The sequence below is a fragment of the Alexandromys fortis genome, unplaced genomic scaffold (genome assembly GCF_014885135.2).
Source record: "Alexandromys fortis isolate MF-2015 unplaced genomic scaffold, M_Fortis_MF-2015_v1.1 scaffold_143, whole genome shotgun sequence".
Taxonomy (NCBI): Eukaryota; Metazoa; Chordata; class Mammalia; order Rodentia; family Cricetidae; genus Alexandromys; species Alexandromys fortis.
In genome coordinates, this window is record NW_026068044.1 from 3653879 (window position 1) to 3678637 (window position 24759).

The 24759-nt window shown below is 43.7% G+C and overlaps 1 protein-coding gene across 2 annotated transcripts in view; it reads right to left on the minus strand.

Annotated features, from left to right (window-relative positions):
* Positions 1–24759, minus strand: part of Ptprm (protein tyrosine phosphatase receptor type M) — a 669075-nt gene that overhangs the window by 352232 nt on the left and 292084 nt on the right. For both annotated transcript variants that reach the window (XM_050166205.1, XM_050166204.1), the window contains exons 6-7: positions 19066–19240; positions 13406–13699 (exon numbers count right to left, since the gene is read on the minus strand). In XM_050166205.1, the coding sequence (XP_050022162.1) occupies positions 13406–13699; positions 19066–19240 (469 nt within the window). The remainder of the gene's footprint in view (positions 1–13405; positions 13700–19065; positions 19241–24759) is intronic.

Below are 24759 nucleotides of genomic sequence, written 5' to 3' on the forward strand. Positions count from 1 at the left end.
TCCAATTTAACCCAATAGGTGTTAAAATTCCCAGTTCTTTATATCCTTAAAATCAATCTGCAAAACTCGCTTTGCAAACCAAGGAACATGGCTGCCGTTCAGGCTTTCATCAACTGTCTGCTGGGGAAACTCCAGCTCTCGTTTATTTTCCATTTTTCCTTTGTTAATTTAGTCTTGGAAAAGACCAACAGGATTGTTGAAGTGTGTGTGTGGGGGGGACTCTAGCAGAAGACCAAATGCGGTTGAATATGTTCTAAAAAGTTCCCCGTGAATGAGGACACACAGCCTGGGGGCTGGTTTGTCTGGCAAGTTACAGGAAGGTAGCACACAAGGCCTAGGAGCTACTTTTCAATGCACGACACTGGCGTGGGCTCTGTGCAGGCGCAGCACCAAACACACGGGCAAGTTCAGTAGGAGTGAGCTTTTCCTAAATATTCTGATGACACAGATATCCCGATAGGACCCTTGGAGTAGGGACACATGATAATGGAAAGTATCAGTGGCTTCTGTCATTGCTTTTTACCAAATACACAGTAAGAAACAACTTCAGGGCAAACTGGTTTTGGCTCATGTTTGAGAGTAGAGTCTGTCACTGCAGAGGAGTCTGCAATGCCCACAGCAGTGGCTGAAGGATACAAATACTCATTTATACCCAAGCAGACTAGGACAAGGAATGTTCATGTCCCTCTGGTTTTTCTTTCCTCCCTTCTATTCAGTCTGGGCCTTCAGCTCCCATGATAGAGCCACTCACATTTAGGGTGGATTTTTCCCTCCTCATTCAAATCTGTTGGGAAATGTCTTCCTAGTCATATGCAGGTGAGTCTAAATCCAGACAAGTTGTCAATGAAGATTAACCATCCCTGGTGGCTCAGGAGCAATCCTCATTGTGGAAGGACTTTACCATGTGTTCCAATGTCCTGTGTCCCTAGCATCAGGACTGAGTGTCCAATCCCACCCAGCAAGGGCTTTCCACCATCCAGAAGCCCATGCACGAATGAGCATGCTCATGATCATCCCCTAAGATACCCAAGTCCTGCTGCTCTAACCAAACTTAGTTTGGTTGATGTAGCTGCGGGCCCACTAAAGATTGAAGTGAGCAGAGCTAATGAGATTCATCATGTGCAGAAGTGAGTCCACTGGCCTAGAATAGCGACATCACACACACAGGAATAAAGCTCTCACAGGGTCCCCCTTCCTTGGCTAATAAGCTGTTTTCCTAGCCTGATAACAACTGAAATTATACAAGCAGCATGTTCCCCCAGATTCTCCGAGACATGTGCTCATTTCTTGGATTTTGTTTGAGGACATACATTCATGCATTAGTTTCTTTACAGCAAAATCTGATTTAATATATGTATATCACATAAGCCCCAAGTCATTCAGCTTCTTAGTCCTCACCAGAGCAGTATAAAACCGCGGTGATAGCATGTATCAATTCTGTTCACTGATCCGAGTTTGACAGGGGGTCTACCCAGGACTCACTGCGTTACTAGGTTACACTGCCAAGTCGTTTCCCTGCACCAGCAAGTGTAATTTCCCCATTCTTGATAAGAAGCTGCCAGTATTGGTTCAAAGTTGATGGAAGGAACAGGAAAATGGTTGAGAAACGGGAAAATAATTTGTTGCGGGGGATTTTAGCTGTTAGGAGTCAGACCAGCATTCACTTCAAGCCAACCAGGCTGAAATGATGGAACCCCCATAAAAGAGCGTGTTTTCTAGATGGTTCGTAAAGGCACTGGCTGAACAAAAATCTCCGTGATAAATCATAATGCTGAATTATGTTCCAAGTTCCACCAAAAACCACAAGTATGCAGAAAAGATAATTATTCATGGGGGCCCAGCATAGTAAACTTATAAACAGGCTTATGAACAACTAGAGCATTTGAGCTAATCTAAACAGGAACCATTTTGTTATCAATCTTTTTCTTGCTTAAATGCACAGACGATTTAGGAATGATTTAGATGGCCCAGAGTCTCACAGAGATCAAGGATGTCATTACAATTTAGATCTGAAATAGTCACCAATGGTCCATGTGTTCAAGGTTTGGTTTCTGCCAGCGGCATTACAGAAAAAATAATGGAACCCTGAATAGGGAGGCGAGTGGAAGAAAGATCACTCGGGTCCCTCCCGGCCATTTTCTGGTTGTTTCTGTCTACCTCAGTTCCCATTGTGAGGTGTATCACTGCCATGAGGCATGCATGTACCATGTTCTCCAGTATAAAATATCCTGGTACACAATCATGCACTGTTTAGTCCTGTTCAAAGTGGGATCTGGGAGAAGAGTTTTCTTTACCCAGACTCCCCTACATGTTCATTTCAAGTATCCTCACCAATTCCTTGTCCTGAACCAAGCTGCTCCCCCCCCCACCTCTGTGACACGGAGAAAGAAAAACAGCGAACAGCTAAGGGTTTTCAAAACATTGCGTCCTTGAAAAGAGCTAGAGGCTAAAGCATTTCGCTCCATGATATAAAAATGTGTGTCAATGGGAACAGGAAACCAGAGGCTTTTGACGGCCAAGCTCACGATCAACGTGACTGTGGATGCTCCCCCATAGGACAATGTTCCACAGTGTAACAGCTGTTACCATCACCTTCTAGTTGTCACTTGTTTGTTAACCTTTGTCTGTTATGTGCTTAAGGAAGCCACTCATTTGAAAGAAAAAGTAAGGCTATTCTTACATCATTCCCTGGACCACACAAGAACACCCCCACCATGATGTACTGGGCTGCCACAGGCCTAAAGGTGAAGGGTCAGCCAACCACAACCCAAGTCTTCAGAAAGTAGGGGCCAAAGTCCACCTTTCCCGCATACAGGTTGATTATTGCGGGGATCCCTGCAGAAAATGGAACCATTCTCAAACACCCCACTCATTTTGGGCCCACACTCATCATATAGCGGTTGCTCCTCAACGGAGGAATAAATCACAACAGTGCTTCCACAGGAAGCTGTTAGGCTAGAGCATCCGCAAACATCTGGATAAGTAGGCTTCTAATGGACGGACATGGCAAGTACAGTCTGTAAGATCTCTGTGATTTTTCCATAGTCGGACTGCTGTCATACAAACAACGGGGTTCGGTCCCAGGCTGCACACTGGCCATCCCCAGTTCCTCATAATTGTCTTCTGCCTCTCAGTTTCCTCTGAGCTATGTAGGAAGCAGTCTTCTGAGGCTTTAAGAGTGGCTCATAAGAAGCTCAGCAGTAGTGTACTGTGCTCACTTTGCAGACACGAGAAGGTCTATGGTCCTGCAGAGAACAGACTGCCCTTTCCAAAGGCGTCAGCAATAACTCCAAAAACAGCTGCTTGGCTGCCTACACTCACTCAAGGAGTACCCAAACCCTCCTACAGAATTGCTACGGTTGGTCCATTCTACCCCCCCCCCCCCCCCCGCACTGACCAAAGTGTTAGCTGTAAGTCTTGCGGGGCAGAAACAGCTGTCAGGAAGGCTCTGGTCCACCCTGCATCCGGAATTCTGTCCTGACCTGCAGACGCAGTGGGATGCCATCCAAAGCAAAAAGTGTTTACATCTGCATTCTAATAGCGAACTTCCTTCTAACAGTCTTTTAATGTTGATTATTTTAAAAACTTCTTAATGGTTTAATGTGTTACAAATGCACTGAAAACATGTTGCCCTTTGGCAGAGCCATTTAAGAATTAGAACACCTTTAATTTTTTTCCCCTGGCAAATAAATTAAAAATGAGTTCTGTTTGGTTCCATTAGATCACTGGCCTTTATCCATCCTGTATAACAGTCATAATTAAATCAACTCTTACCTGCCCCCAAATTCCATGGGTCAGGAGTGCAGGCCTCAATACATACTGTAATGGGGGTGACAGCTGATAAGAGACAAACAGCTAGCTAGTCTTTTGCAGGCACTTAACTGAAGATCAGTGTTTCTCCCTCAAAGGAAGACTAAGGGCAAAGAGCAAATGCAAGTGGAGAGAGGCCAGCATCAGGAGAACAACAGCGTAGTAGGGTCTGAGTTCCACATACTCCCCCCTCCCCTGCTAAAAACCCACAATTACACATTTCTATCACGCAAATCTAATTCATATTTATTTAAAAAGAGTCACTCTAGTGTCCGGAGAGCACAGAAAATTCTACTGCAAAACCAGCATTCCCAAATCTCAGGACATTTAGAGGAGGTCCATCCAGTACGGGAGAATGGGCCACAACATTCATTCACCACTTCCAGCAAAACATAGATTGGGCTCTCAAGTCGTAATAAGAGCCAAACCCCCATGGTGGGAATGCGGAGCCCTACCCTGAAGGGACTCTGTCCTCTTCTTGTGGTCTGTTCAACAGAAGTCCTGCCAAGGACACAAAACAACTATACAAATACATGCATTCAGGTTCAACTGGACAATTGCCATTGTGAAAGCCAGCAGAGAGGCTAAACCGCACAGCACCTTAGGCTGTGCCCTTGCTTCCCACAGGCCGAAGCAAAGGACAGTTGACCTGTTCAACACTTTGTGTTGCTGAGGATGTATGTATGCAGTGAGACTTTGTAACACTATGCCACCAAATATAAATTTTAATGTAATGAGTCAGACGTTCTCACTGCAATTATATAAAAACTTGAACCAAGTCTATAAAAGAAAAAACCACAAACATACGTACATCTGCGCTAGGAGCATGAAAACCCATGCCCCCCTTCTTAGTATAAAATACCAGGTTTATAAAATAGACATACTCCGCTTGTACGCATCACTCCAGCATTGCTGGGGTTTCAACTCCATCCCAACTGCACGTTGTGTTTGACTCACTGTAATTTATCTAAATCACCAAGGCAGACTTTTCAGCAAAGACTTATTAATTAAAAGCCAAAGTCGGTGCTTAACAACTCAGAATAGGTCATAAAAAACAGGTCATAAAAAAAATCCCATGGGGCGGGGGGGACCAAAAAGCATAACCAATCTGTGTGACAGGGTGGCTATCGCTGGGAACTCTGCTAAGTGGATAAGTCACTTAAGAAAAATCCTTCAGGGTTCCACATGCATAGCATATGTAGACCATGTGTTCAGAGGGAAAAGGCAGAACTGTGGGCTGCAGGGGCTGTCCGGGGCCAGAGTGGCCTTCATGTGAGCAAGCGCATTATAAGAGGAAAGCGGCTCAGTGATTGTTGAATGGACCCAACACTACCAAAGTGGATGTTAGACCCAGTTAAGGTGACGAGTGTTATGTTTTGTGTATTTTACAACCATGAAGAAGGAAAATGGCTTCTTCCTCTGTCTTAACCCCATTTATAACTACCTGATATTGTACTTTACTCATATGAATTTGAGTGTGTGTGTGTTTACACCATTAGTATCCCAAACATATAAACATAACATCAGAAATCTCCACCCTCGGCAAAATGCCTGACACTTAAATGATTAAGAGTACTTTTTAAAGTTATAATTATTCATTTTTTCCAAACATGTTTAGTTATATTAATCCCGAGGACCCGAGCTCAGCTTTCTTCCAGCTTGCCAGTTATAATTATCCCTTTGTTAGAGATCGGTATTCCTTAACTTCCGGGGTGAGTTATTAGCAAGTCACTTAACCACAGCTGGCCAGGATACATGGAAAGTGATGTCCCCAAATAAGACACCCACAAAGTCAACTGTGAAAACAAGTCTAACTATATTATCCATTTTACTATTTCAATTACGTATCACTAAATGGCCCGGGGTAAAAAGGATGCTCCAAATTCTATGAATATAATATGCTCTAACAGAAATCACACACTAACCTTCATTTTGCCTAACTGGATGCTAAAGTAATTTTAATTCTCTGAAGTTATCCAACTATGGCTCAACTGTAGAGCTGGGAAATCCCTGGGTGTGTACAATTAGCCTGAAGCCAGCTTCTGACTATGCTTGTCTTTGAAATCTTAATTCATACAGGTAGGACACTTTACTGTGCTCAAAGAACCTCACTGTAAAAGGTATATCCTGATCTTCATCTACACTTCTGATGCTGTGCACAGGAACTGGCTGGGTCCCTGTTCAGAGATGAAGAAGTGGGCAAGAACAAAGGAACTGGGTGACTGGACACGTTCCCATGGAGAGCCTACGCCTGCACTTGGAAGTAACCACCAGAAATACAAACAGCCAATGCTCTGGAGAGATGCTACACATGATCCCCATGGAAATCTGACCCAGTGATGACAATGTATCCATGAGCCTTGAGGGGTGGGGAGGATGGGCAAAAAGCGGGCTCAAGATAGATACAGTTTCATGGGTGTCATTTTGACAGGACAGAGCTCAGTGCATTACAGACACTGAAACACAGACTGGCTAAAATGAACAATTTTCCACGAGTCTGTCAAAACTAAATTCTCAAGGCTAGGCAACTCTGTGAGCCCTGACATCAAAGAGCAGTTCTCAGGTTTTAGTTTCAAGTACTCAAGTATTTCAAGTATGTAAAACATTTCTAAAGGATCTTGGGGGAAAAAAAAATCAGGTCCTCAACATCAAACTCTTTTGAGTGAACAAGTTAAGGCCTGGCTTGGAGGTGTAGGCCTATAATCCCAGCTTCTGAGGAAGTGGGAGCAGAAAGATGACAAGTTCAAAGCCAGCCTGCATGACTTAATAAAACGGTGCATCAAGGTAGGAAGTAAAACCAGAGCAGGATGTAAAACACAGTGATACCAAGTGTATGTATGTGAGACCCTGGGTTCGATGACCAGTGGCACACACAGAAAAGTCAGATGGCTAAAACAAATGACAGTGTACTTTGATTGACTGGTTGCTATAGTAACAGCCCTGTCTCTGCAGCTGCTCTGCACCAGAAAGCAGCGGCGGCTGCAGCGGCGGCCTTGCAATGATGCCATAGGAGCTGTACCGTGAATATCTGTTTGGTAGCTGCAGAGAGGACAATGGCTTTCCTATGACCACAGGGCCAGCTGCAGTACAGTCAGAGCAGACACAGGAGGATGACAACTAAAGAAGTTGGCTATAGTATCCACTCACGTTGTGGGTTCACCCACAAAGTGGCTTGCTAACACAAAATCTAGGTCTGGAGTAAGAGACAGGCTTCAAACGCTATTCCTGTGGTCATAATAAAATAGAACCATGATGCCCCCGCCTCACGCTTTTGAAAAGGTCACTACAGAACTCTGCCAGTGTTCAGAGCTTGACAAGCAAGATTATGGAGCTCTTGAGCATGGATAAAGTCAGAATGAAATCGGAAGATCTGCAGGATGGAAACAGATGATGCATCACTTCCGGAGACAGAGAGTAACGAACAGATGAATCACAGCATCTCCAGTTTAATATCTTCAAGGTCAGGCTCACTCTGTCATTGTCAACACCAGGGTCGCATTCTATAATGTCAGGTTCTAGATCAACAAATCAGTCCCTGCCCACCGTGTAAGGTACCTTTGTCTCGCCATCCTTTCTCCACGATCAACGCTTCTGGAACCTACTGGATCCTGGCTGATCTCCCCCGGAGGGTAGTGTCTTTGGGCGGAGTTGTGGAAGATGCAGGGTTCGGAAATGAATGCACTGATTTCTGTGGGAGCCCACCCACACTGTAGAGTGCTGTCACCTCCCACAATACTGGCGTTTTGTTTTCCTAGTACAACCTGAGACGATGGTAGTTCTCTTTTTGAGAGAGGTCAAAGCTTTACAGCAGTGGTTCTCAAACTTGGATGACCCCTTGGGGGGGGGGGTCAAACGACTCTTCCACAGGGGTCGCCTAGGACCACTGGAAAACAAGGATATTTATGATCTATCACAGCAGCAAAATTACAGTTATGAAGTAGCCTCGAAAATAATTTTAGGGTTGGGGTTCACCACAGCAGAGGAACTGTATTAAAGGGTCGCAGCATTGGGAAGGTTGAGAACTTCTGCTTTACAAGGACGATTTACACAGACAGTGCAGACTGTGATGAAGATTCATCTGTGTCTCAGCCGCATCCCCAGTGGCCTCTTCATATAAGCTTCAACATTGCTCCGATTCTACGTCAATATTCTTGCTGACTTCAACCATACAATCAGACGTCCTTCCGTCCCTTCTGTTCTTCACCCAGTTTCATCCCCCAAACTGTCCCAAGGCATGTTCATACACTGCTGGAGAAGGCTGAGAGGGGCTCATGGGTTTCGAAGGTCCATGACTCTCTCTTTGTAAATGCTGTAAGGTGCTCACCAGCCATGGGAACGCTACCGTGGACAAAGAGCTAGCTCTCAGTCTGTCACTGCAGGACCTGTCTTTCCCCCATCTCTTTCAGCAACACCACACGGACCACCAACAGCCATCACCAGTCGAAACTGTGCACAATGGCTCAAAAGCCTCAGGTCAAGAAAGGTGAGCTGCCCTGCGTCATACAGCAAGGAGTCTCGTGACTTCAATTTCTTCACCCACCTAACATGCCTCCTCTCTCATTACTCACTTCAACTCTCTCACCTAACAGACTTCCTTCTATTTTCTAAGGTCGACTCCGCTCAATTGCAGCCTTTTCAAAACATTCTCTGTCAGTGTTTGACACACCAGGAACACGCTGGGTAGAGCTTCACAAGCAGGCAACAAGCAGAGCGGATATGAGGTTGCTTGTTATTGGAATCCCTCCATCAACTGAAGATTAATTCTTTTAGGGACCCGAGTCAGTGTGCAAATACCAGTTGAAAATGGGTTTTCATTTATTCAAAGGGATTGTCAATCTATTGTAAAAGATGCCCTGTCTCTTTGAACGCCATACATTTACACACCCTGCAGAGCTATCAAAAGGCTTCCTAAAAATATACGCATGCATTAAAACCAGGGAAACACAGAGTTGCGTCAATAGCTGAAATGCTTGGCCACAACACCAAGATGAAAAAATCGAAACAAAACCAGGACCTGAAATGCTACGTAGATGGGGCTGTGGTGGGGATGAGGCAGATCAGGTGCCCTCTCCCAGCAGAAGCAGGAGGAAGTAATATATTGTGTGCCCCAAACAGAGCTGATTAGAATAGGGTTGAAGTTATTTCTTATGGGGCACACTTGGAGGTGGACAGGGTCTTACAAGGGTTCTCCAATCTCACATGAGGAACAGAGGTTCTGCTCTGGCTACTTCAGAAGACCCGTGTAAAACCAATAACAGCCCCAGAAGCAAGCCTGATTTTGAAAAATGCTATCAGCAAGTATAAAATCATATGATCCCTTGAGGTTTAAAGGCACCTTGCTTTCTGTCCTTCCTTCTCCTACTGGGCCTTCTCTCTGCCTGCCCCCAGTCAGACACCCTGTAAGTCTATTTCCACTTCCTAACACCCTTGTCCTACTAATCCCCTCTAAGATCCCCCCTTCCCCATGGCTCCTTTACCCTCTCTGGGGTTCCAGGGTATTTACTCATAGTTGAGGAATTGGAGCTTGCATGGTACTGCAGACGAGAGAAAATGTGGTGTTCATCATTCTTAGTCTCGGTAACCTCATTCAATACAATCATTTCTAGTTTCACCCATTTATATGATTCTTCCTTACAGTTGAATAATATTCCATTATGTACATGTTCCGCATGTTCACTGTCTGCTCATATGTTGGCGGACATTAGAGAGTTTCCGTTTCTCTGCTGCACAGAGAGCAGCAATGGGCATGACTAGGCGTGCATCTGTGGGGTATGATGTAGAGTCCTTTGGGCACATGCCAGGGAGTGGTACAGCCGGGTCATGTGCGATGTGGAGTCCTTTGGGCACATGCCAGGGAGTGGTACAGCTGGGTCATGTGTGATGTGGAGTCCTTTGGGCACATGCCAGGGAGTGGTACAGCCGGGGCAGTGGTGATTTTCCTTTTGGCATGTAGAGGATTCTCTGCACTGATTTTTATAGTGGCTGCACCAGTTATTCTTTCAGTGAAGAAGTGAACGGTGGGTAAGGGTTCTCCCTTTTCCCATATCCATTTGCTGTCAGCTGTTTTGTGACTTCAATCATTCTGGGTTTGGGTGCCATTTGCTCTCCTCTGATGGGTAAGGATGATGACGACCTCTTCATGTAGTTCTCAGACATTTTTCTTTCTTCTGTGTTTAGATCCCTAGTCCATATTTTTTTTTTTAAAATTTGGGTCATTTGTTTACTCTTTGTGTGTGTGGGTGTGGGTGTTTGTGTTTGTATATGCAGGATTGTCAACCCTCTGTCCGATGTGTAGCCAGCAAGGATTCTCTCCCATTCTGTGGGATTCTCGTCACTCAACTGATTTCTTCCTTAGTGGCACAGAAGTCTTTTAGTTATATAAAGTGCCAAGTGTTGGTTGTTGGCCTAAATTTCTTGGTACATCGTGTCCTGCTCACAAAGCCCCCTTTACACCTATATCTTGTAGGCGCTGCCTACAAAATGGATTTTTTCTAGCACTTTTGGTGTTTGGGGTTTCAAATAGAAGTCTTTGTTCTAATTGAATCCAATTTTTGTGAAGAAAGACAGACATGGGTCTAATTTCATTCTTCTTCCCGTGGCCAGTTTCACTGGCTCCATTTATTGAATATCCTGTCTTCCTTCCTTCCTTCCTTCCTTCCTTCCTCCCTCCCTCCCTCCCTCCCTCCCTCCCTCCCTTTCCTTTCCTTTCCTTTCCTTTCCTTTCCTTTCCTTTCCTTTCCTTTCCTTTCCTTTCCTTTCCTTTCCTTTCCTTCATTCCCCCTTCCTCTCTCTGATACTTTGTCAAGTATCAGATGGCCATAGTTATGAGTATTTATGTTTGGGTGTTCTGTTGTCTTCCACTGACTTATATCTCTCTCTTTGGATTGGTACCATATTGATTTTTTTTTTTTTACCTATTCCTTGATTTTTTTATTATTTATTTTTTTTAAAGATTTCTGTCTCCTCCCTGTCACCGTCTCCCATTTCTCTCCCCCTCCCCCAATCAACTTCCCCTTTCATCAGCCAGAAGAGCAGTCAGGGTTCCCTGCCCTGTGGGGAGTCCAAGGACCTCCCACCTCCTTCCAGGTCTAGTAAGGTGAACATCCAAACAGCCTAGGCTCCCACAAAGCCAGTACGTGCAGTGAGTACCATACTGATCTTATTATTAGAGTTCTCTAATATTTCTTGAATTCTGGAAAAGCAATCCCTCCAGCATTATTCTTTTTTGTTAAAGATTGCTTTGGCAATATAGGACCCTTTCTGCTTCCATAAGAACTTTAGAATTTTTTTTTTCTATCTCTGAAGAATGTTGTGGGTGCTTTGGTCAGGACTGCATTCAATCTGTACACTGTTTTAGTTGGGATGGTCATAATACTAATTCCACTGAGCCATGAACCCATGATGTCTTTCCATTTTCTAGTTTTGAGCAGCTGGTCAGGGTAGTCTAAGTCACTCCCAAAATAATGCAGATTTTCAGCGTCATCTCTACCTCTCAGCGAATGAGGGTGGGGCCCCATTGCAAAGACACCACACACTTAGGGTATATGAATTGGCTGACTCCAGCTGGATCTGACTTCAAAGCTCCTTTCCTGTGGTCTACCCTTTATGGTTCCAGAAAATACTATGTAAGGTGCAAAGAGAGAGAAACAAGCAGTTCTACCAGGTGTGACACCTAGGAACCATAATGATCACCGGCATGGCTAGATATTTTTAGAGGTGCAAGACTTGGCACTTAAAAGTCAGCAGCAAGCAACAGCTGTCTAAATGGACTTAGGGCCCATTCAATAGGAGAGAAACCATGCCTGGTACTAGACACTTGCCAGTTTCTCAGTCTACTGAGGTGATTTAGAGAATTCACTGTCACCATTTTGTAAGTGCAATGCAATTCCTTACCACATTCTAAATCTTATCCTTATACCCAGAGAGGAGTAGCTACCACCTCCCATCACAGAAGCCTTTCATTATACAGCTAGTATTATCCGCATCACAGATAAGCATGAAAACAGGTGCAACTGTCAGAGGTCACTGACGTCATGGGACTCAGGAGACAGCTCCATGCTGAAGTGTTTGGCACACAAGCATGAGGACCCATGTTCAGTCCCTGCACCCACTTAAAAACCAGGCATGGGAAAGGGTCCTTGTAATCCCAGAGATAGGGAGGTGGAGACAGAGATATCTGTGACTCTCTGGTCAGCCAGCCTGGCCTAATTGGCGAGACCCAGGTCCCGGTGAGAGGTATTGTCTCAAAACTCAAGATGCACGATTTCTGAGGAAGGATATCCTCAACTGATTCCACATGCACACATACATACACCTGTGTGCACGAACAAACTACACATACACAACTGCGTACACACATACACGCAACTGTGTAAAATACAAACACACACACAACTGAATACACAAGCAACTGTACACAATACAACTGCATACACACAACTGTACACACACAACTATATACATATACAACTATATACGCAACTGTTCATAGCACTAGATGTATAAACATAACTGTACACACCGTGTACATACTCAACTGTACACATTGCTGTATATATACACACAACTGTATATACATACAACTGTACACACAGACAATTGCATACAACTATATAGACAGCGGCATACACACACAACTGCACATATACACAATTGCGTACACATAGCTAACTATACACACAGCTGTACACAGACACATTAGATTTGAGATCCAAGTCTTACTATGACAGTAAATCCCATGACAGCACCCACTGGCCTTTGAAAACTTAGGAGAGAAATGAAGCGCCAGTACTGTCCTCTTACCTGACACTGTCTAAAGTATTACGTCAATGTATCAAACTCCATGGGCTCACCTCTCTGCACACAATTCAATATAAGGCTTCCTGCTCACTGTGGAAGAGCTCACTGTGAGATCGCCATAAGGATTTCCTTCCTCCCAGACAGTCACCACTCAGAAACAACTCTGACTTGTAAGAGATTCTTCTTTCTAGCCATCATAAAATGTTACGTCTTGTTGTCCATCAACCTTAGTCTATGCAGCTTGCAAAGCAGCTTTGGCAACAACCAAGACTTTGCAATCCAAGAACCCAAAGACTAAACACAGTCCACCAATAATTCTTTATGATGTCAACAGGCTCCTGGTCACTAGCCAGCAGCCATACCTCACATACCCATCAATAGAAACAGCTTCCAAGCTCTCTGGGAGAATCTGTCATTTCCCAGCATTGCCCTTAGGTGATGAGGACATTAGGTAGAAACAGAAAGCAGAGGGGATGGAAGAAGTGTCTGACCCATTAGCAGACATCATTAAAGTAGACAGCCTCTGGAAGCCTTAGGGACCATCCCAGTATCAACTGTGTGGTACCCAAAGCAAGATGTAAATTAAGAACAGAAAACAGAAGTAGAGACAGGTTGAAATATAGACGGTCTTGAGGTCATGGGCCCTAAAGTTGAGTGCTAACTTGTAATTCATCTTAAGGAGTCTTTTTTATCCCCACATGGGATGCAGGCAGAGCTGAAGAAAGAGTGGGATCCAATACGGACACCAACACCAAAGGAGACCATGGCCATCAGTAAATTGACTCCTGGTACTCACCGGCACACTTGGTTCTTGTTCTCAGGGCTGGCCCAGGAGATCCAGTGCCACCCTCCCCTGGTCTGGTGAGAAGCACGCTGATTTCATACTCTGTGTCTGGGTCGAGGTGGCCAATTTTGTAACTTGTGGAATCCACCGGCTGCCGATCGTTCCAGCTCCCACTGGCTGTGCAGTACTCGACCTCACGAGCCACAATGGGTCCGTCCCCATTGATGGAGTTGGCATTGAGCTGTATCCACAGGTAGGTTGCTCCGACAGAGGCAAGTTGCGGTGGAGCAATGGGAACAGGTGGTTCTGAAAACAAACAAGAGAGTTATCTTTGAGGTATTTCTGTGTTCAGTTGACAAAGAACTAGACATGCATCCATGATGATGGCATAGAAGACATTACAAATTAAGCGTTGAACAGATGAGAGGGATTTTGCTTTGTTTAATAAGTGTAAGTACAGTGGTAAGGATTTACACAAGGTTCAAACCTTACCTTTCAAAAAATAATGAGGGGGGCTGGAGAGAAGGCTCAGTGGTTAAGATTGCTTATTAATCTTACAGAGGACATGAATTTGGCTCCAAGGACCCACATGGTGGCTCACAACCATCTGTAGTACCAGATCCAGGAGATCTGGGGATCTAATGCCTTCTGATATTCTATGGTGCTTATATATACATGCAAAAAGCCCACTAACACATATATAATAAATAACTCTTAAAAAAGTAACAAAGCTAACTTGAAAGAGTTAGCTACTGAGGAAAGAGGCAGGAGGTTCACTTGAAAGTTCAAAACCAATCAAGGTAAAACAAGACACTGTCTCAGAGGGGAATGAGCAAAACCAGGTACAGTCGTGGCTCAGTTGGTAGAGTGTCTTTCTAAGGTGTGAGAGGCCCTCAACTTGCCCCCCAGCACCCAGAGTGGTTTTAGTGGTGCACACCTAAAACCTCAACACCCTGAAGCCAGAGGCAAGAATATCAGAAGTTGAGAGTATTCTTCAGAGACTACACAGTGAATTTGAAGGTAGCCCGGACTACGTAAGTTACTATCTAAACACAACAAAACAGCCCACCTGACTCGATCAATTGAGTAAGCCCATAATCGGTCTCAGGACAAAATACAGAAACATATTTGACATCAAAGAAGTTGTTTCTTTATTGTACTAAAGTCACTACTGAAGCACTCTTGATAAGCAGTATCATATTCCATTGTCAGACTCCCTGCTGATTAGGGTTTTCTACATCCTTAAATTGAGTTGGCACACTCCTTTTATACCATACGTGGGATTGGTGGAGGCAGGAGGAACAGGAGGTCAAGGCTAGCCTTGGCTACTTGGGGAATTCAAAGCCACATTCCCTTATGTTTATATTCAGCATCATCTTAAAAGCAAGAATGAAGTCATAGTTTATCTCTTCAAACATCCATTTTCCGAGGTGACTCACTTTCCCTAAAGATGACACAATGGGCTCATCTAACTGGGGGAGAACTGAGCATACAGATTACAAAGTCCTACTGTCTGCAAGGTATGAGTTTTACTAAAGTCAGAGTAGCAAAGGATGCTCAGAATCAAAGAACACCCTACACCCAGCTCGATAAAAATTAAAGGCGTCAGTAGCAAACACCCCCTCCAACTGGAGAGTCTCCTGGCCTGTGGCTGGCTGTTTTCCTCAGCATCTCTAAGAGTGGGGAGGCTGGCCATCTTACCTATAAATTACCTCCCACCTTATTAATTCGACACCAGATGACTGTCCCTCTGGGTACCAGATGACAGAATTCTGCATGCCATTGACACTCTAAGTGGTCCCCCACGTGATGGATGAGATCATGTAAGAAAATTCCATATTTTGTACCGAAAAGAGCTGTCACCCAAGAACAACCTAAGCTCTTGTGGTTTCTCTTCGGGTGTTTTCTACAGGAGAGGTTGGGCTTTTTTTCAGTCTCTCCTTCTCAGTTCCTTGTCAAGCTCACTACGCTGCTACTGAAATAGGGCACAGCCGCACATGCTCACTACAACTTCCCCTGACCTCTCAGGGGGCAGACAAGGCCAATCAGTTGCAGCCCTGCTTCCTGCTGAACCAGACTGAAGGAAAGGTAGTATCACCTGGGGCATGTAAGGTGAGATCACCACAGGTTGATCCTTAAACACCACTCCTCGACACCAAAGAAACCAACATCACTTCTTTGCTTTCTGTGGGGAGGAGGTGTCTTTGATCTTTTCCATATTCAGATAAAGTGCCACTGACTGGAAAATAGCTCATTAGGATACATCACACCAAGACCTCATATTTTGAGTGAATTTTAACTAAGAGACTGTGAATGGGATATAAATGTACTAACATATTGAAGTTTTATTTTGAGACAGTCTCTTTTGCTAAGTTGCCAGGCAGGCCTTGAACCTGTGACCCACCAGCATTAGCTTCCAGAATTACTGGAATACAGGCCTTTGCCGCTAGACCAGACTAAAATATTTCATGATTCATGTAAAGAAATGCCACAAAATGAATTCTAAACCAGGAATGAGAACTTGTGGATATAAACACATTACATAGCTTTAACTGCTACCCCAAGAATGACTAATACATAGATATTAGTATGATATTTGATTATATGGAAATTATACATGAAATATATATTTCAAATGAATCCAAGATATTGTGTATCTCCCACAAAATGTTTTCTAATGCCATTGTAGTGGTATATTATTTGTATTTTGATAAATCTTGCCTAAAGACCAGAGGCAAAGCTCCAGCCACCAGAGGGCTGGCAATGGTGACACACACCTTTAATCACAGGATTTGGGAGACAGGGACTGATGGATCTCTGTGAGTTCAAGGCCACCCTGGACTACACAAGTTCAATAGAGAAACAAATCCAGGTAGTGGTGGTTCACACCTTTAATCTCAGTCCTAGGGAATCACATGCCTTTAATCCCAGAACTAGAGGGAATATAAAATGGGAGAAGAGAGAGGCTTAGGCTGCTTAGTTTGGAGTTGCCCAGCCTTGGAGAGCTAAGACTTCTCTAGTGGCTTGGCTGCTTTGCTTTTCTGGTTTTCGGGTTGAACCCGAATTTCTGTCTCTGGGTTTTTATTATTCATACTACATGCCATGGTACGCCACGTGCAGACAGCGACAAAAAAAGGACCCGGGCTTGGCTTAAGGAGTTGATTTCCCATGAACATCTTCTAAAGGGGATTTATAAAGCTTTTACACCCCGGTTTCCCCATCTGTAAAACTCTAGCACCCCAACTCATGTATAACTGACTACAGGGTGTTCAGTTATACATGAGTTGTCTGGAATTATTACTGTGTATTTTAACTTTTTTTTTTTCTGAAAAGGTAACATCACTAAAGTCGTAGACTCCCATAGATTATCCCTGATATTTGTGCCTGAGCCAGTGGCAAAGGCCTGCACTATAGTTACTAGTGAGGCAGGAACGCGTCAGTTGCAGGTTCAAATCTAGCCTGAGCAACTGAAGTCTATGTGGGAATGTGATTATGGACATATAGATGGAGAAGGAGCCAAATCTTCTACCAGGGCCCCACACAGCAGCTGTCACCAGCAATGGCAGAGCACAGAGATGGAAGACAGGGGTAGCACGTCCTGTCAATCAGCCAGGGAACCCACGCTGTCCTCAGACAGGAAGAAGCGATGCAAACACCGAACAGAAACCCATTCATCCCCCCTTATCTATGCTTTCTCTGGCAGGCTAGAATAGTCTATGTTCCTTCTAACGCCCGACAAATTAACTTCCCCGAGGAGGCCATTTTTAAAGAAGGGACCACATTTGCAATGGATGGGAATAACAAAACAGGTGTCTTTCTCATTCCAGGGCATCAGGGCAGCAGCTGTAGCTCAGACACAAGGAGATCATCTCAGAGATGCGCACTCAGACGAGGGGGGGGAGTCAAAGAATAATAGCAAAATGAGACTATAAGGAACAGGGAGGCAGGTAAGGAGGAGGAAGAGGGGACCCTGGCTGGGAGCACCCAGGCCATTTCATCCACACTGAGAAGTCGAATTTCCCCACTACGATTCCTTGACTCCCCAGAGAACCTTCAACGGGGCAGGGTCTGTGGAAAGCTGATGAATTGTAGATCTGTTATGAATCTTAACTCTGAACTCAAAATTTCATCCAGGCGGCCTAATTCAAACTTTACTGCCCATAAAAATGCAACATGGCAAAATATATGATTCAAGTAAATATTGAGAGTATTCTCCCTTCTGCTACACATCTATCAGTGCCATGGGGAGTGGCTGTCAGGATAGGGTCCCTGTTAAGCAACAGTGTGTCTCCTAAGCCAAGCAATGGGAGACAGAAACTCCACCCGACAGGAGAGGATTTCTCAAGCCCCTGCTAGGTTTTATGACAAAGGCTATGCCTAGCCACCCTGGTTCAGCTGCAATGTGGCAGGACGAAGGGCTAAACAAATCATTTGGCATTTAAGGTTTGAAAATCTGGGAGGGGGTCCTGTTGCAGAGTCTCAAATGAAAATTACGGATACTATCTCGGGCAATACGAACACCCCCATCCTTCTCCCCACTGGGACCTGACGCCCATCCACCATCATTTTAGTTTACTCTGTACAAACATGTGCTTTCTGCCGTTGAAGTTCCCAACAGTCCTATCATTAGGTAATACTATTCTACCTATTTTATACTGAAGGCCATAGACGAAGAGAGGAGGTATACCCATGGTTTGCCTCCTCTTAGCTTATTCTGGGATGCAAACCCAGTATTCTTTACAACCAGCTGCAAAGATAAATGTGTCGCTAATAGGAAGAGTCCACCTTGACATAACTACGTTGGTGATCTATAATCAAGAAATGTAAAACAAACGTGTAAATGTAAGACACAGCCTCGAGGATGTGGCTCGGCGAGTCTGACATTCCATCCCTAGCACCGAAACATTGAAAAATAAAATAAATAAAATATGAGATATTATTTGTCTCCCCCAAGAAAAGCAGGAACGGCCTGTCACAGTTGTCTAAAATGCCAGCATGGTGCACACGTAAGTTCAAATTATTCAATCTGGCACCAAAAATTGCATTACTGGCTTGATGGGATAAACTCCCCTGCTCACAAAAAAAAAAATGCATTAAATGAGATAAAGGAAAATTATTTCCTTTCCGTTTTTTACCTCTCATCTCCCACCTTCTCGAATATAATGACTCAATTTTCCAGTCACACGGAGTTTAGGAAAAGAGAGTAATTGGGACATTATGAAGGCTAAGACAGTGTTATCAACAGGGCTTCCATGATATAATAGGGCCTTTTTATATAGACATTGCTTCATTTTATTAACCATCTTGCTATCATAAACACCCTGCCTGGTGAATATTTGCATTTTAAGTGATTTTCTATCAGAAAAAAATTTTATTCCTTAAAAAAAATTTATAGGTTGTAATCTGTATCCACAGAGCTGGCAGAAGCCCTGGTTGAGCACACAGGCACTGCTCTGCATGCTACTAAACCAACATCAATCACATACGTTTTCCAAAAGCATTGCTCACATGCAAAATGTGTACTTAAAATGCAATCCATCAATACAGCCTATCAGCCAGCTACTATTCGGAACAGACAGGGTAAGTCTGAGCATAAACAAATAATGAACAAACAACTATGTAAGCATGTCTACTTTAATAGGCTATTTGAGGGTATAAAATGCATTAAATACCTTTAACTACCAATTCCGCATAGTTTGATATCCCAACACCTCCTTCCGTACGAATCACGCAGCGGTACTTCCCAGCATCTCTCTTGGTCGTGTTGACAACATTAAATGAGGCTGTGAATCTTCTGGTACTAGTCACTTTTATCTCCTTCAGAGGAGCATCTCGGACATCAATGCCCTGTGTCAGACAGAAGCAACATCAGCGGTCATATCAAGACAGTAAGACACCTGATGGCGATTATCAATGTCACATTCAGTGTTTATCCCCATGGGCAGATGTCCCATTAATAACAGCAATTCTTCCCCATCAACAAAACAAAGACTGAAGGCTCCAAAATTAAGAGTGTAAAAAAATGTGTTGCTCATACCTTTTAAATATATTAAATTAAACGAACTGAGCAGGGGAGAAAATATACACCCTCCCCCCTTTTCACCTTTCTTTCTACAAATATTTGGTTCTTCGTAACACCTTCTCCTATATTTTTATTCTTGGCTAGAAAAGAAAATTAAGTCACCAACCAAGCTATTAGTAACCCAGTCTTTCTATGAGCAAGGAATTACCAAGAATAACACTAAAATGTATACCAGGTACAATCACCATGTCTTCAGTGATAGACCCAGAGGACTGACCCAAGTTTTATAATAATTTTTCCTACAAACACAAAATCCATGGACGTGGACCTGATAAATACCTGATTCTGAAATACAGGGAGGGAGCTGTCTTTCTGTACGTTCTGTGCCCCAGTTCCCATGAGGCTGCTTCTACAGTGGGGAAGGTTTGTTTTTAATTATCCCTATACAAGAAGCCAACATTTTATTTACAAAGTCTTGGAAATCCAATCATTGCAAGGGATGAAAGCAAAAAAGGACATTGACAAATTCAGTTCTGATGTAGGTGGGTCATCTGTCTATGTGTTATTTTCATTGGTTAATAAAGAAACTGCCTTGGCTTTTTGATAGGGCAGAATTTAGATAGGTGGAGTAGACAGAACAGAATGCTGGGAAGAAGGGAAGTGATTCAGATGCCATGGAGCCAGCCGCCAGGTCAGACATGCTGAATCTTTCCCGGTAAGCCACCACTTTGTGGTGCTACACAGATTATTAGAAACGGGTTAAGTAAGATGTGAGAGTTAGCCAGTAAGAGGCTAGAGCTAATGGGCCAGGCAGTGTTTAAAAGAATACAGTTTCTGTGTTCTTATTTCTGGGGCTAAGCTAGCTGTGCGGTAGCCGGGCGGGACGAAAAGCAGGCCTGTTTGCCTCCTCACTACACAGTTCTGTTTGTTTTTAATAAGTCTTGGGAAATCTGTTATCTTCTCTAGACTATTTACATTAGTAGAAAACAAAAGACCAAGATCAAGAATTATGTCTGATGCCAAGTCCTATGTCCGTCCACTATTCATCCAGAAGCCATGTTTGGAGTACCAAGATGTGCTATTATAAAATCAGACATCCAGGGTTGAACACTGACTGGTGGACATCCACCAATGATGGTCTGAGGGGAGAAGGGAAGGACTAGTGTCTGGCAGAAGTCACAGAGGGGAGCAGCTGTACATCATACTGTGGATATGAGGAAGCCGTGTGTGCCCTGAGGGTAAACAGGAAAGTATCCAGACAAGGGGGTGATTGAGGGAAGACCATTCTAGTCACACAAACCAGAAAGGGAAGCCCGATGTCATTAGAAAGACTGGCTGGAGTGAAGGTAGCAAGAGGAACTTGGATTTGAAGGCTATACATTAAAATGGTTTCCTTTCCTGCTATACAAATGCAAGGCTACACGACAATAAAGCCCACCTGCGTGGTTCAATGACTCACACCGCACTAGCAACCAAACAAAACAGCATTTATCTATGATACTGTGGGACAGTCAGTCTCAAGCAATGGGAGTTTGGGGATCAGCCTCACTCGGGTGCTAAGCAAAATGTTATCCTTAAAGTGATGGACCTTCGCAGGGCTCCACTTTCCTTCCCTAAAAAAAGAAAAGAGATGATTCAATTCACTGTCAGGGCCATTGTCAGACATGCGTGATGTATGCGAGGTCACTGACGTAAAGACTGGCATCACACATCCCCATCCGAGCTCTGGGCAGAATGAGCAGTGAATTCCAGGAGGGAAGTTGTCAGGATGTCAAACCCCACCTTTGTTTCTGATACGCTGGGGGCTGCAGCCTCAGACCACAGTGTGCAGAAACAGACACGCACTCACCCAGTCACTAGCAAAGCACAAGGCCCCCAAGTGTTAGGTGCTGCTGTAAAACACACAGGATGGAGGAACAGGGTTCCCAGAGCACTTAGCTTCCCAAGGACCGGTTGAGCTACAAGCTCTGTGCCTCCTCCTAGGCTGCTCCGGCTTGGACAGGGAGAATGCAGTCAGGAGTGTTGCATTAACAGAGTTCCTGCTACTTAGGAGGAAACATTGGGAGTGGGGAAGAATGGTTCCACCCGCATTATGTTTGGCATTGGCTGTAAAAGCAGCTTTATTTATACCCTAAAAGGTTAACAAATCAAAATATAAATTCTGACATGTCTTGAATTTGTGTGTTTCACTAAATTTAAAATCCTTTATCTAACCAATAGCACCAAAGGATTAAAAAAATATGACATGTCTCGATTTGTGTGTTTTACTAAACTTAAGAATTTAACACCAAAAGATTAAAAAAATAAAAAGAAACACAGCGAGAGTTAGCATTACCAATACATCCAAGAGGAAGAAATTCTCTCTGAATTCCATACATGTAATCTCTGGTAAAACCTCATAATCAAATAATGCTAACAGAAGAGACCTGCTACTTACAGCCTTTAAAATTGGAATGTTGCATTTTTCAAAGTGAAAATAAAATCTAACTTCTTGTTAATGAGCAAAATAGTAAACCTTACTGAAAAACTAGCGGAGTATTAGTAAGCATTTATTTACTTACAGGGTGACAAAAATGGGCCAGGGGATTGTCGGTTTTGTTGACTTAAGTATATGCCCATAAGAATAAACATGTTTTAAAAGTTTTATTTATTTATTTTTCACTTCAATAACAATCCTGCAGCACTGTTCCTAACAGAGGTGCACAATGATCCCTGATCATAGCTTAGAGCTGTATCGTGGGTCAAAGGGAAGGACCCCCTTTTTGCATTAATATTTCTGCTAGAGAAGCAGCCCTTGGGAGCCACTCTGCCTTCATGCTACAGTGTTACTGTGTAAAACACAGAGCTCCACACAAGGCCAGGGTATCCATGAACTCTCAGAAAAGAATCTTTAAACAAAGACCGCACGTACTTTCCATAGGGTATGGAACCCTGGCTGCTCCTGGGACTGGAGAGGGAGGGGGAGTGGAGGGAGGGAAGGAGGTAGAAATTTTCAATAAAAATAAATTAAAAAAAGAGGAATTAGATTCTTCGCTTTGTCATATGCAAGAGCTAAGTCTAAATCAAGCACCCAACCCCGGAGCTAATACTACAAACCAAGGGAAGACTTTAATGATCTGAGATCTGGCCCTGGTTTTCTTAACTGTGATGCCAAGATCATAGGTCCAAAAAAAGTAATCAGGACTGGACCAAAACCACAAATTTCGGCGAGCGGAGCCACTGCTGTACAAGCTTTAGAACTGAAGTTCAGATCCTCAGGGCCCACACAGATGACAGTGGGGGTGGCAGCCCACCTGTAATCCCATCCCCAGGACACAGGGACAGAGAATCCCTGCAGCGAGTGGAAAAGCCACAACAGAAACAGAGCTCTAGGTGCAGTGAGAGGACCCTGCCTTGATAGACAACAGGAGGAGCAATCAAGAAAATCATCTAACATAAATCTTTGGTTTACACACATATAGCCACACCCATGTGAACACACAAATACCCATGCACACATGTGTATGCAAGCAAAAAGAAACCATCAAGAAAGTAAAGTCCACAGTGTGGGGAAAGATTTTGTAAATCACATAGCTTCATCACAAATATTAAAAATTTCAACTCAAGATTGGGCAAATTGATGTTTATCTAAAGAAGAAATACAATGGCCATTTAGCGCATGAATGATGTTTGGCATCATCTGCCATTAGGGAAATGCAAATCAAAACCACAATGCCATACTAGTTCATGCTAGGTAAGACAGTTTATTGTCAGGTACATGGAAAGTACCAAGCACAGGATGGATGCAGGAAACTGGGACCCTTGCACATGGATGTTGGGAATTGATGTAGGTGGGTCTTCTTTCTATGTGTTGCTTCCATTGGTTAATTAATAAAGAAAACTGCTTGGCGATAGGTCAGAACATAGGTAGGCGGGGAAGACAGAACAGAATGCTGGGAGGAAGAAGGCAGTGAGGCAGACGCCATAGCTCTCCTCTCCGAGATGGACACAGGTTAGAATCTTCCCGGTAAGCCACCACCTCGTGGTGCTACACACATGAATAGAAATAGGTTAATCAAGATGTGAGAGTTAGCCAATAAGAGGCTAGAACTAACGGGCCAAGCAGTGTTTAAATAAATACAATTTGTGTGTTGTTATTTCAGGTAAAGTCAGCAGGGAGCAGGGCAGCGGCAGGAAGCGAACCACAGCTCCTTTCACTGCAGGGAATGATGGGAACATTGTGGAAACATCACCATCCTACAAAAAGCCAAAAATAAAATTACCATAGGACCCAGCAATCCTACTGTCTGAAGGGGAGAACTGAAAGAGGCTCTCAAGAGACTTGATGCTATTGGTCAAAGCAGCACCAGTCACAGAGGTTAACATGTGGAAGCAATCTCACTTTCCACCAATGGGAGAATCAATGAGCAAGGTGTCGCACACATAGTGGAATCTCATCTGGCCCCAGAAAGGAAGACAATTCCGGCACTGCTACAGTGATGAAGGCTCTTATGATGTTATATTAAGTGAAATGCATTAGTCATAAAAAGCAAACACTGTATACTTACACTTGTGTGAAAAGGCATTTTAGAAACTATATAATCTTATCAATTAGAGATAAATATCGTTATTACTTTAATGTAGATTTTTTTTCTCCCATGTCAGGTTTTATTTAGTGAAGTAAAAATCTAAAACGATGGCCCAAACCATACAGACAAGTTTATATCTTTCTTTAAACATTCGGTAAGGTCTGCAGACCTTTTCATATTTTATATATTATTAGATAGCTGATGAATAAAACATACATATAATAAGAACTTTGGTTATGAGACTCCAAATATTCAACAGAATGCTTCTGTTTAATCTTGTGGTATCATGTGGCTTTTATAGGATGAAATTATTTTTCTTCCTCGATAGGATTTTAATAAGAAAATTAATCTCACTTTTATTATTTTTAAAAATGGCTGTTGGGTTCTCAACCCTTAAGGGAATATCCATCATTCCTATAAGACTTGGGGAACATCTCAGTAAAAGGAGCAGAGAAAAATGGAGGAACTCGACAATGGGGAGGAGAACAAAGACACACAGTCTCAGGGACACGCCACCACATTGAACTCAAGGAGTCACAGTGGCACAGGGACCAAACAAAGGGCTGCGCAGGGCTGGACTCATCAACCCGCAGACATGGGTTAGGGAGGAGCACAAGGGATCTGACTCCTCCTGCAGCTCCTGGAAGATGATGACTTTGGGGCAACAGGAACCTCTGGTTTAAGTAGAGGTGTGTTCATTGAGTTACCCAAGCTCCACAGGAAGGTTCCACACACATGAACCAGGGAACAGCCCTGGTTAAACTGAACAAGTCACA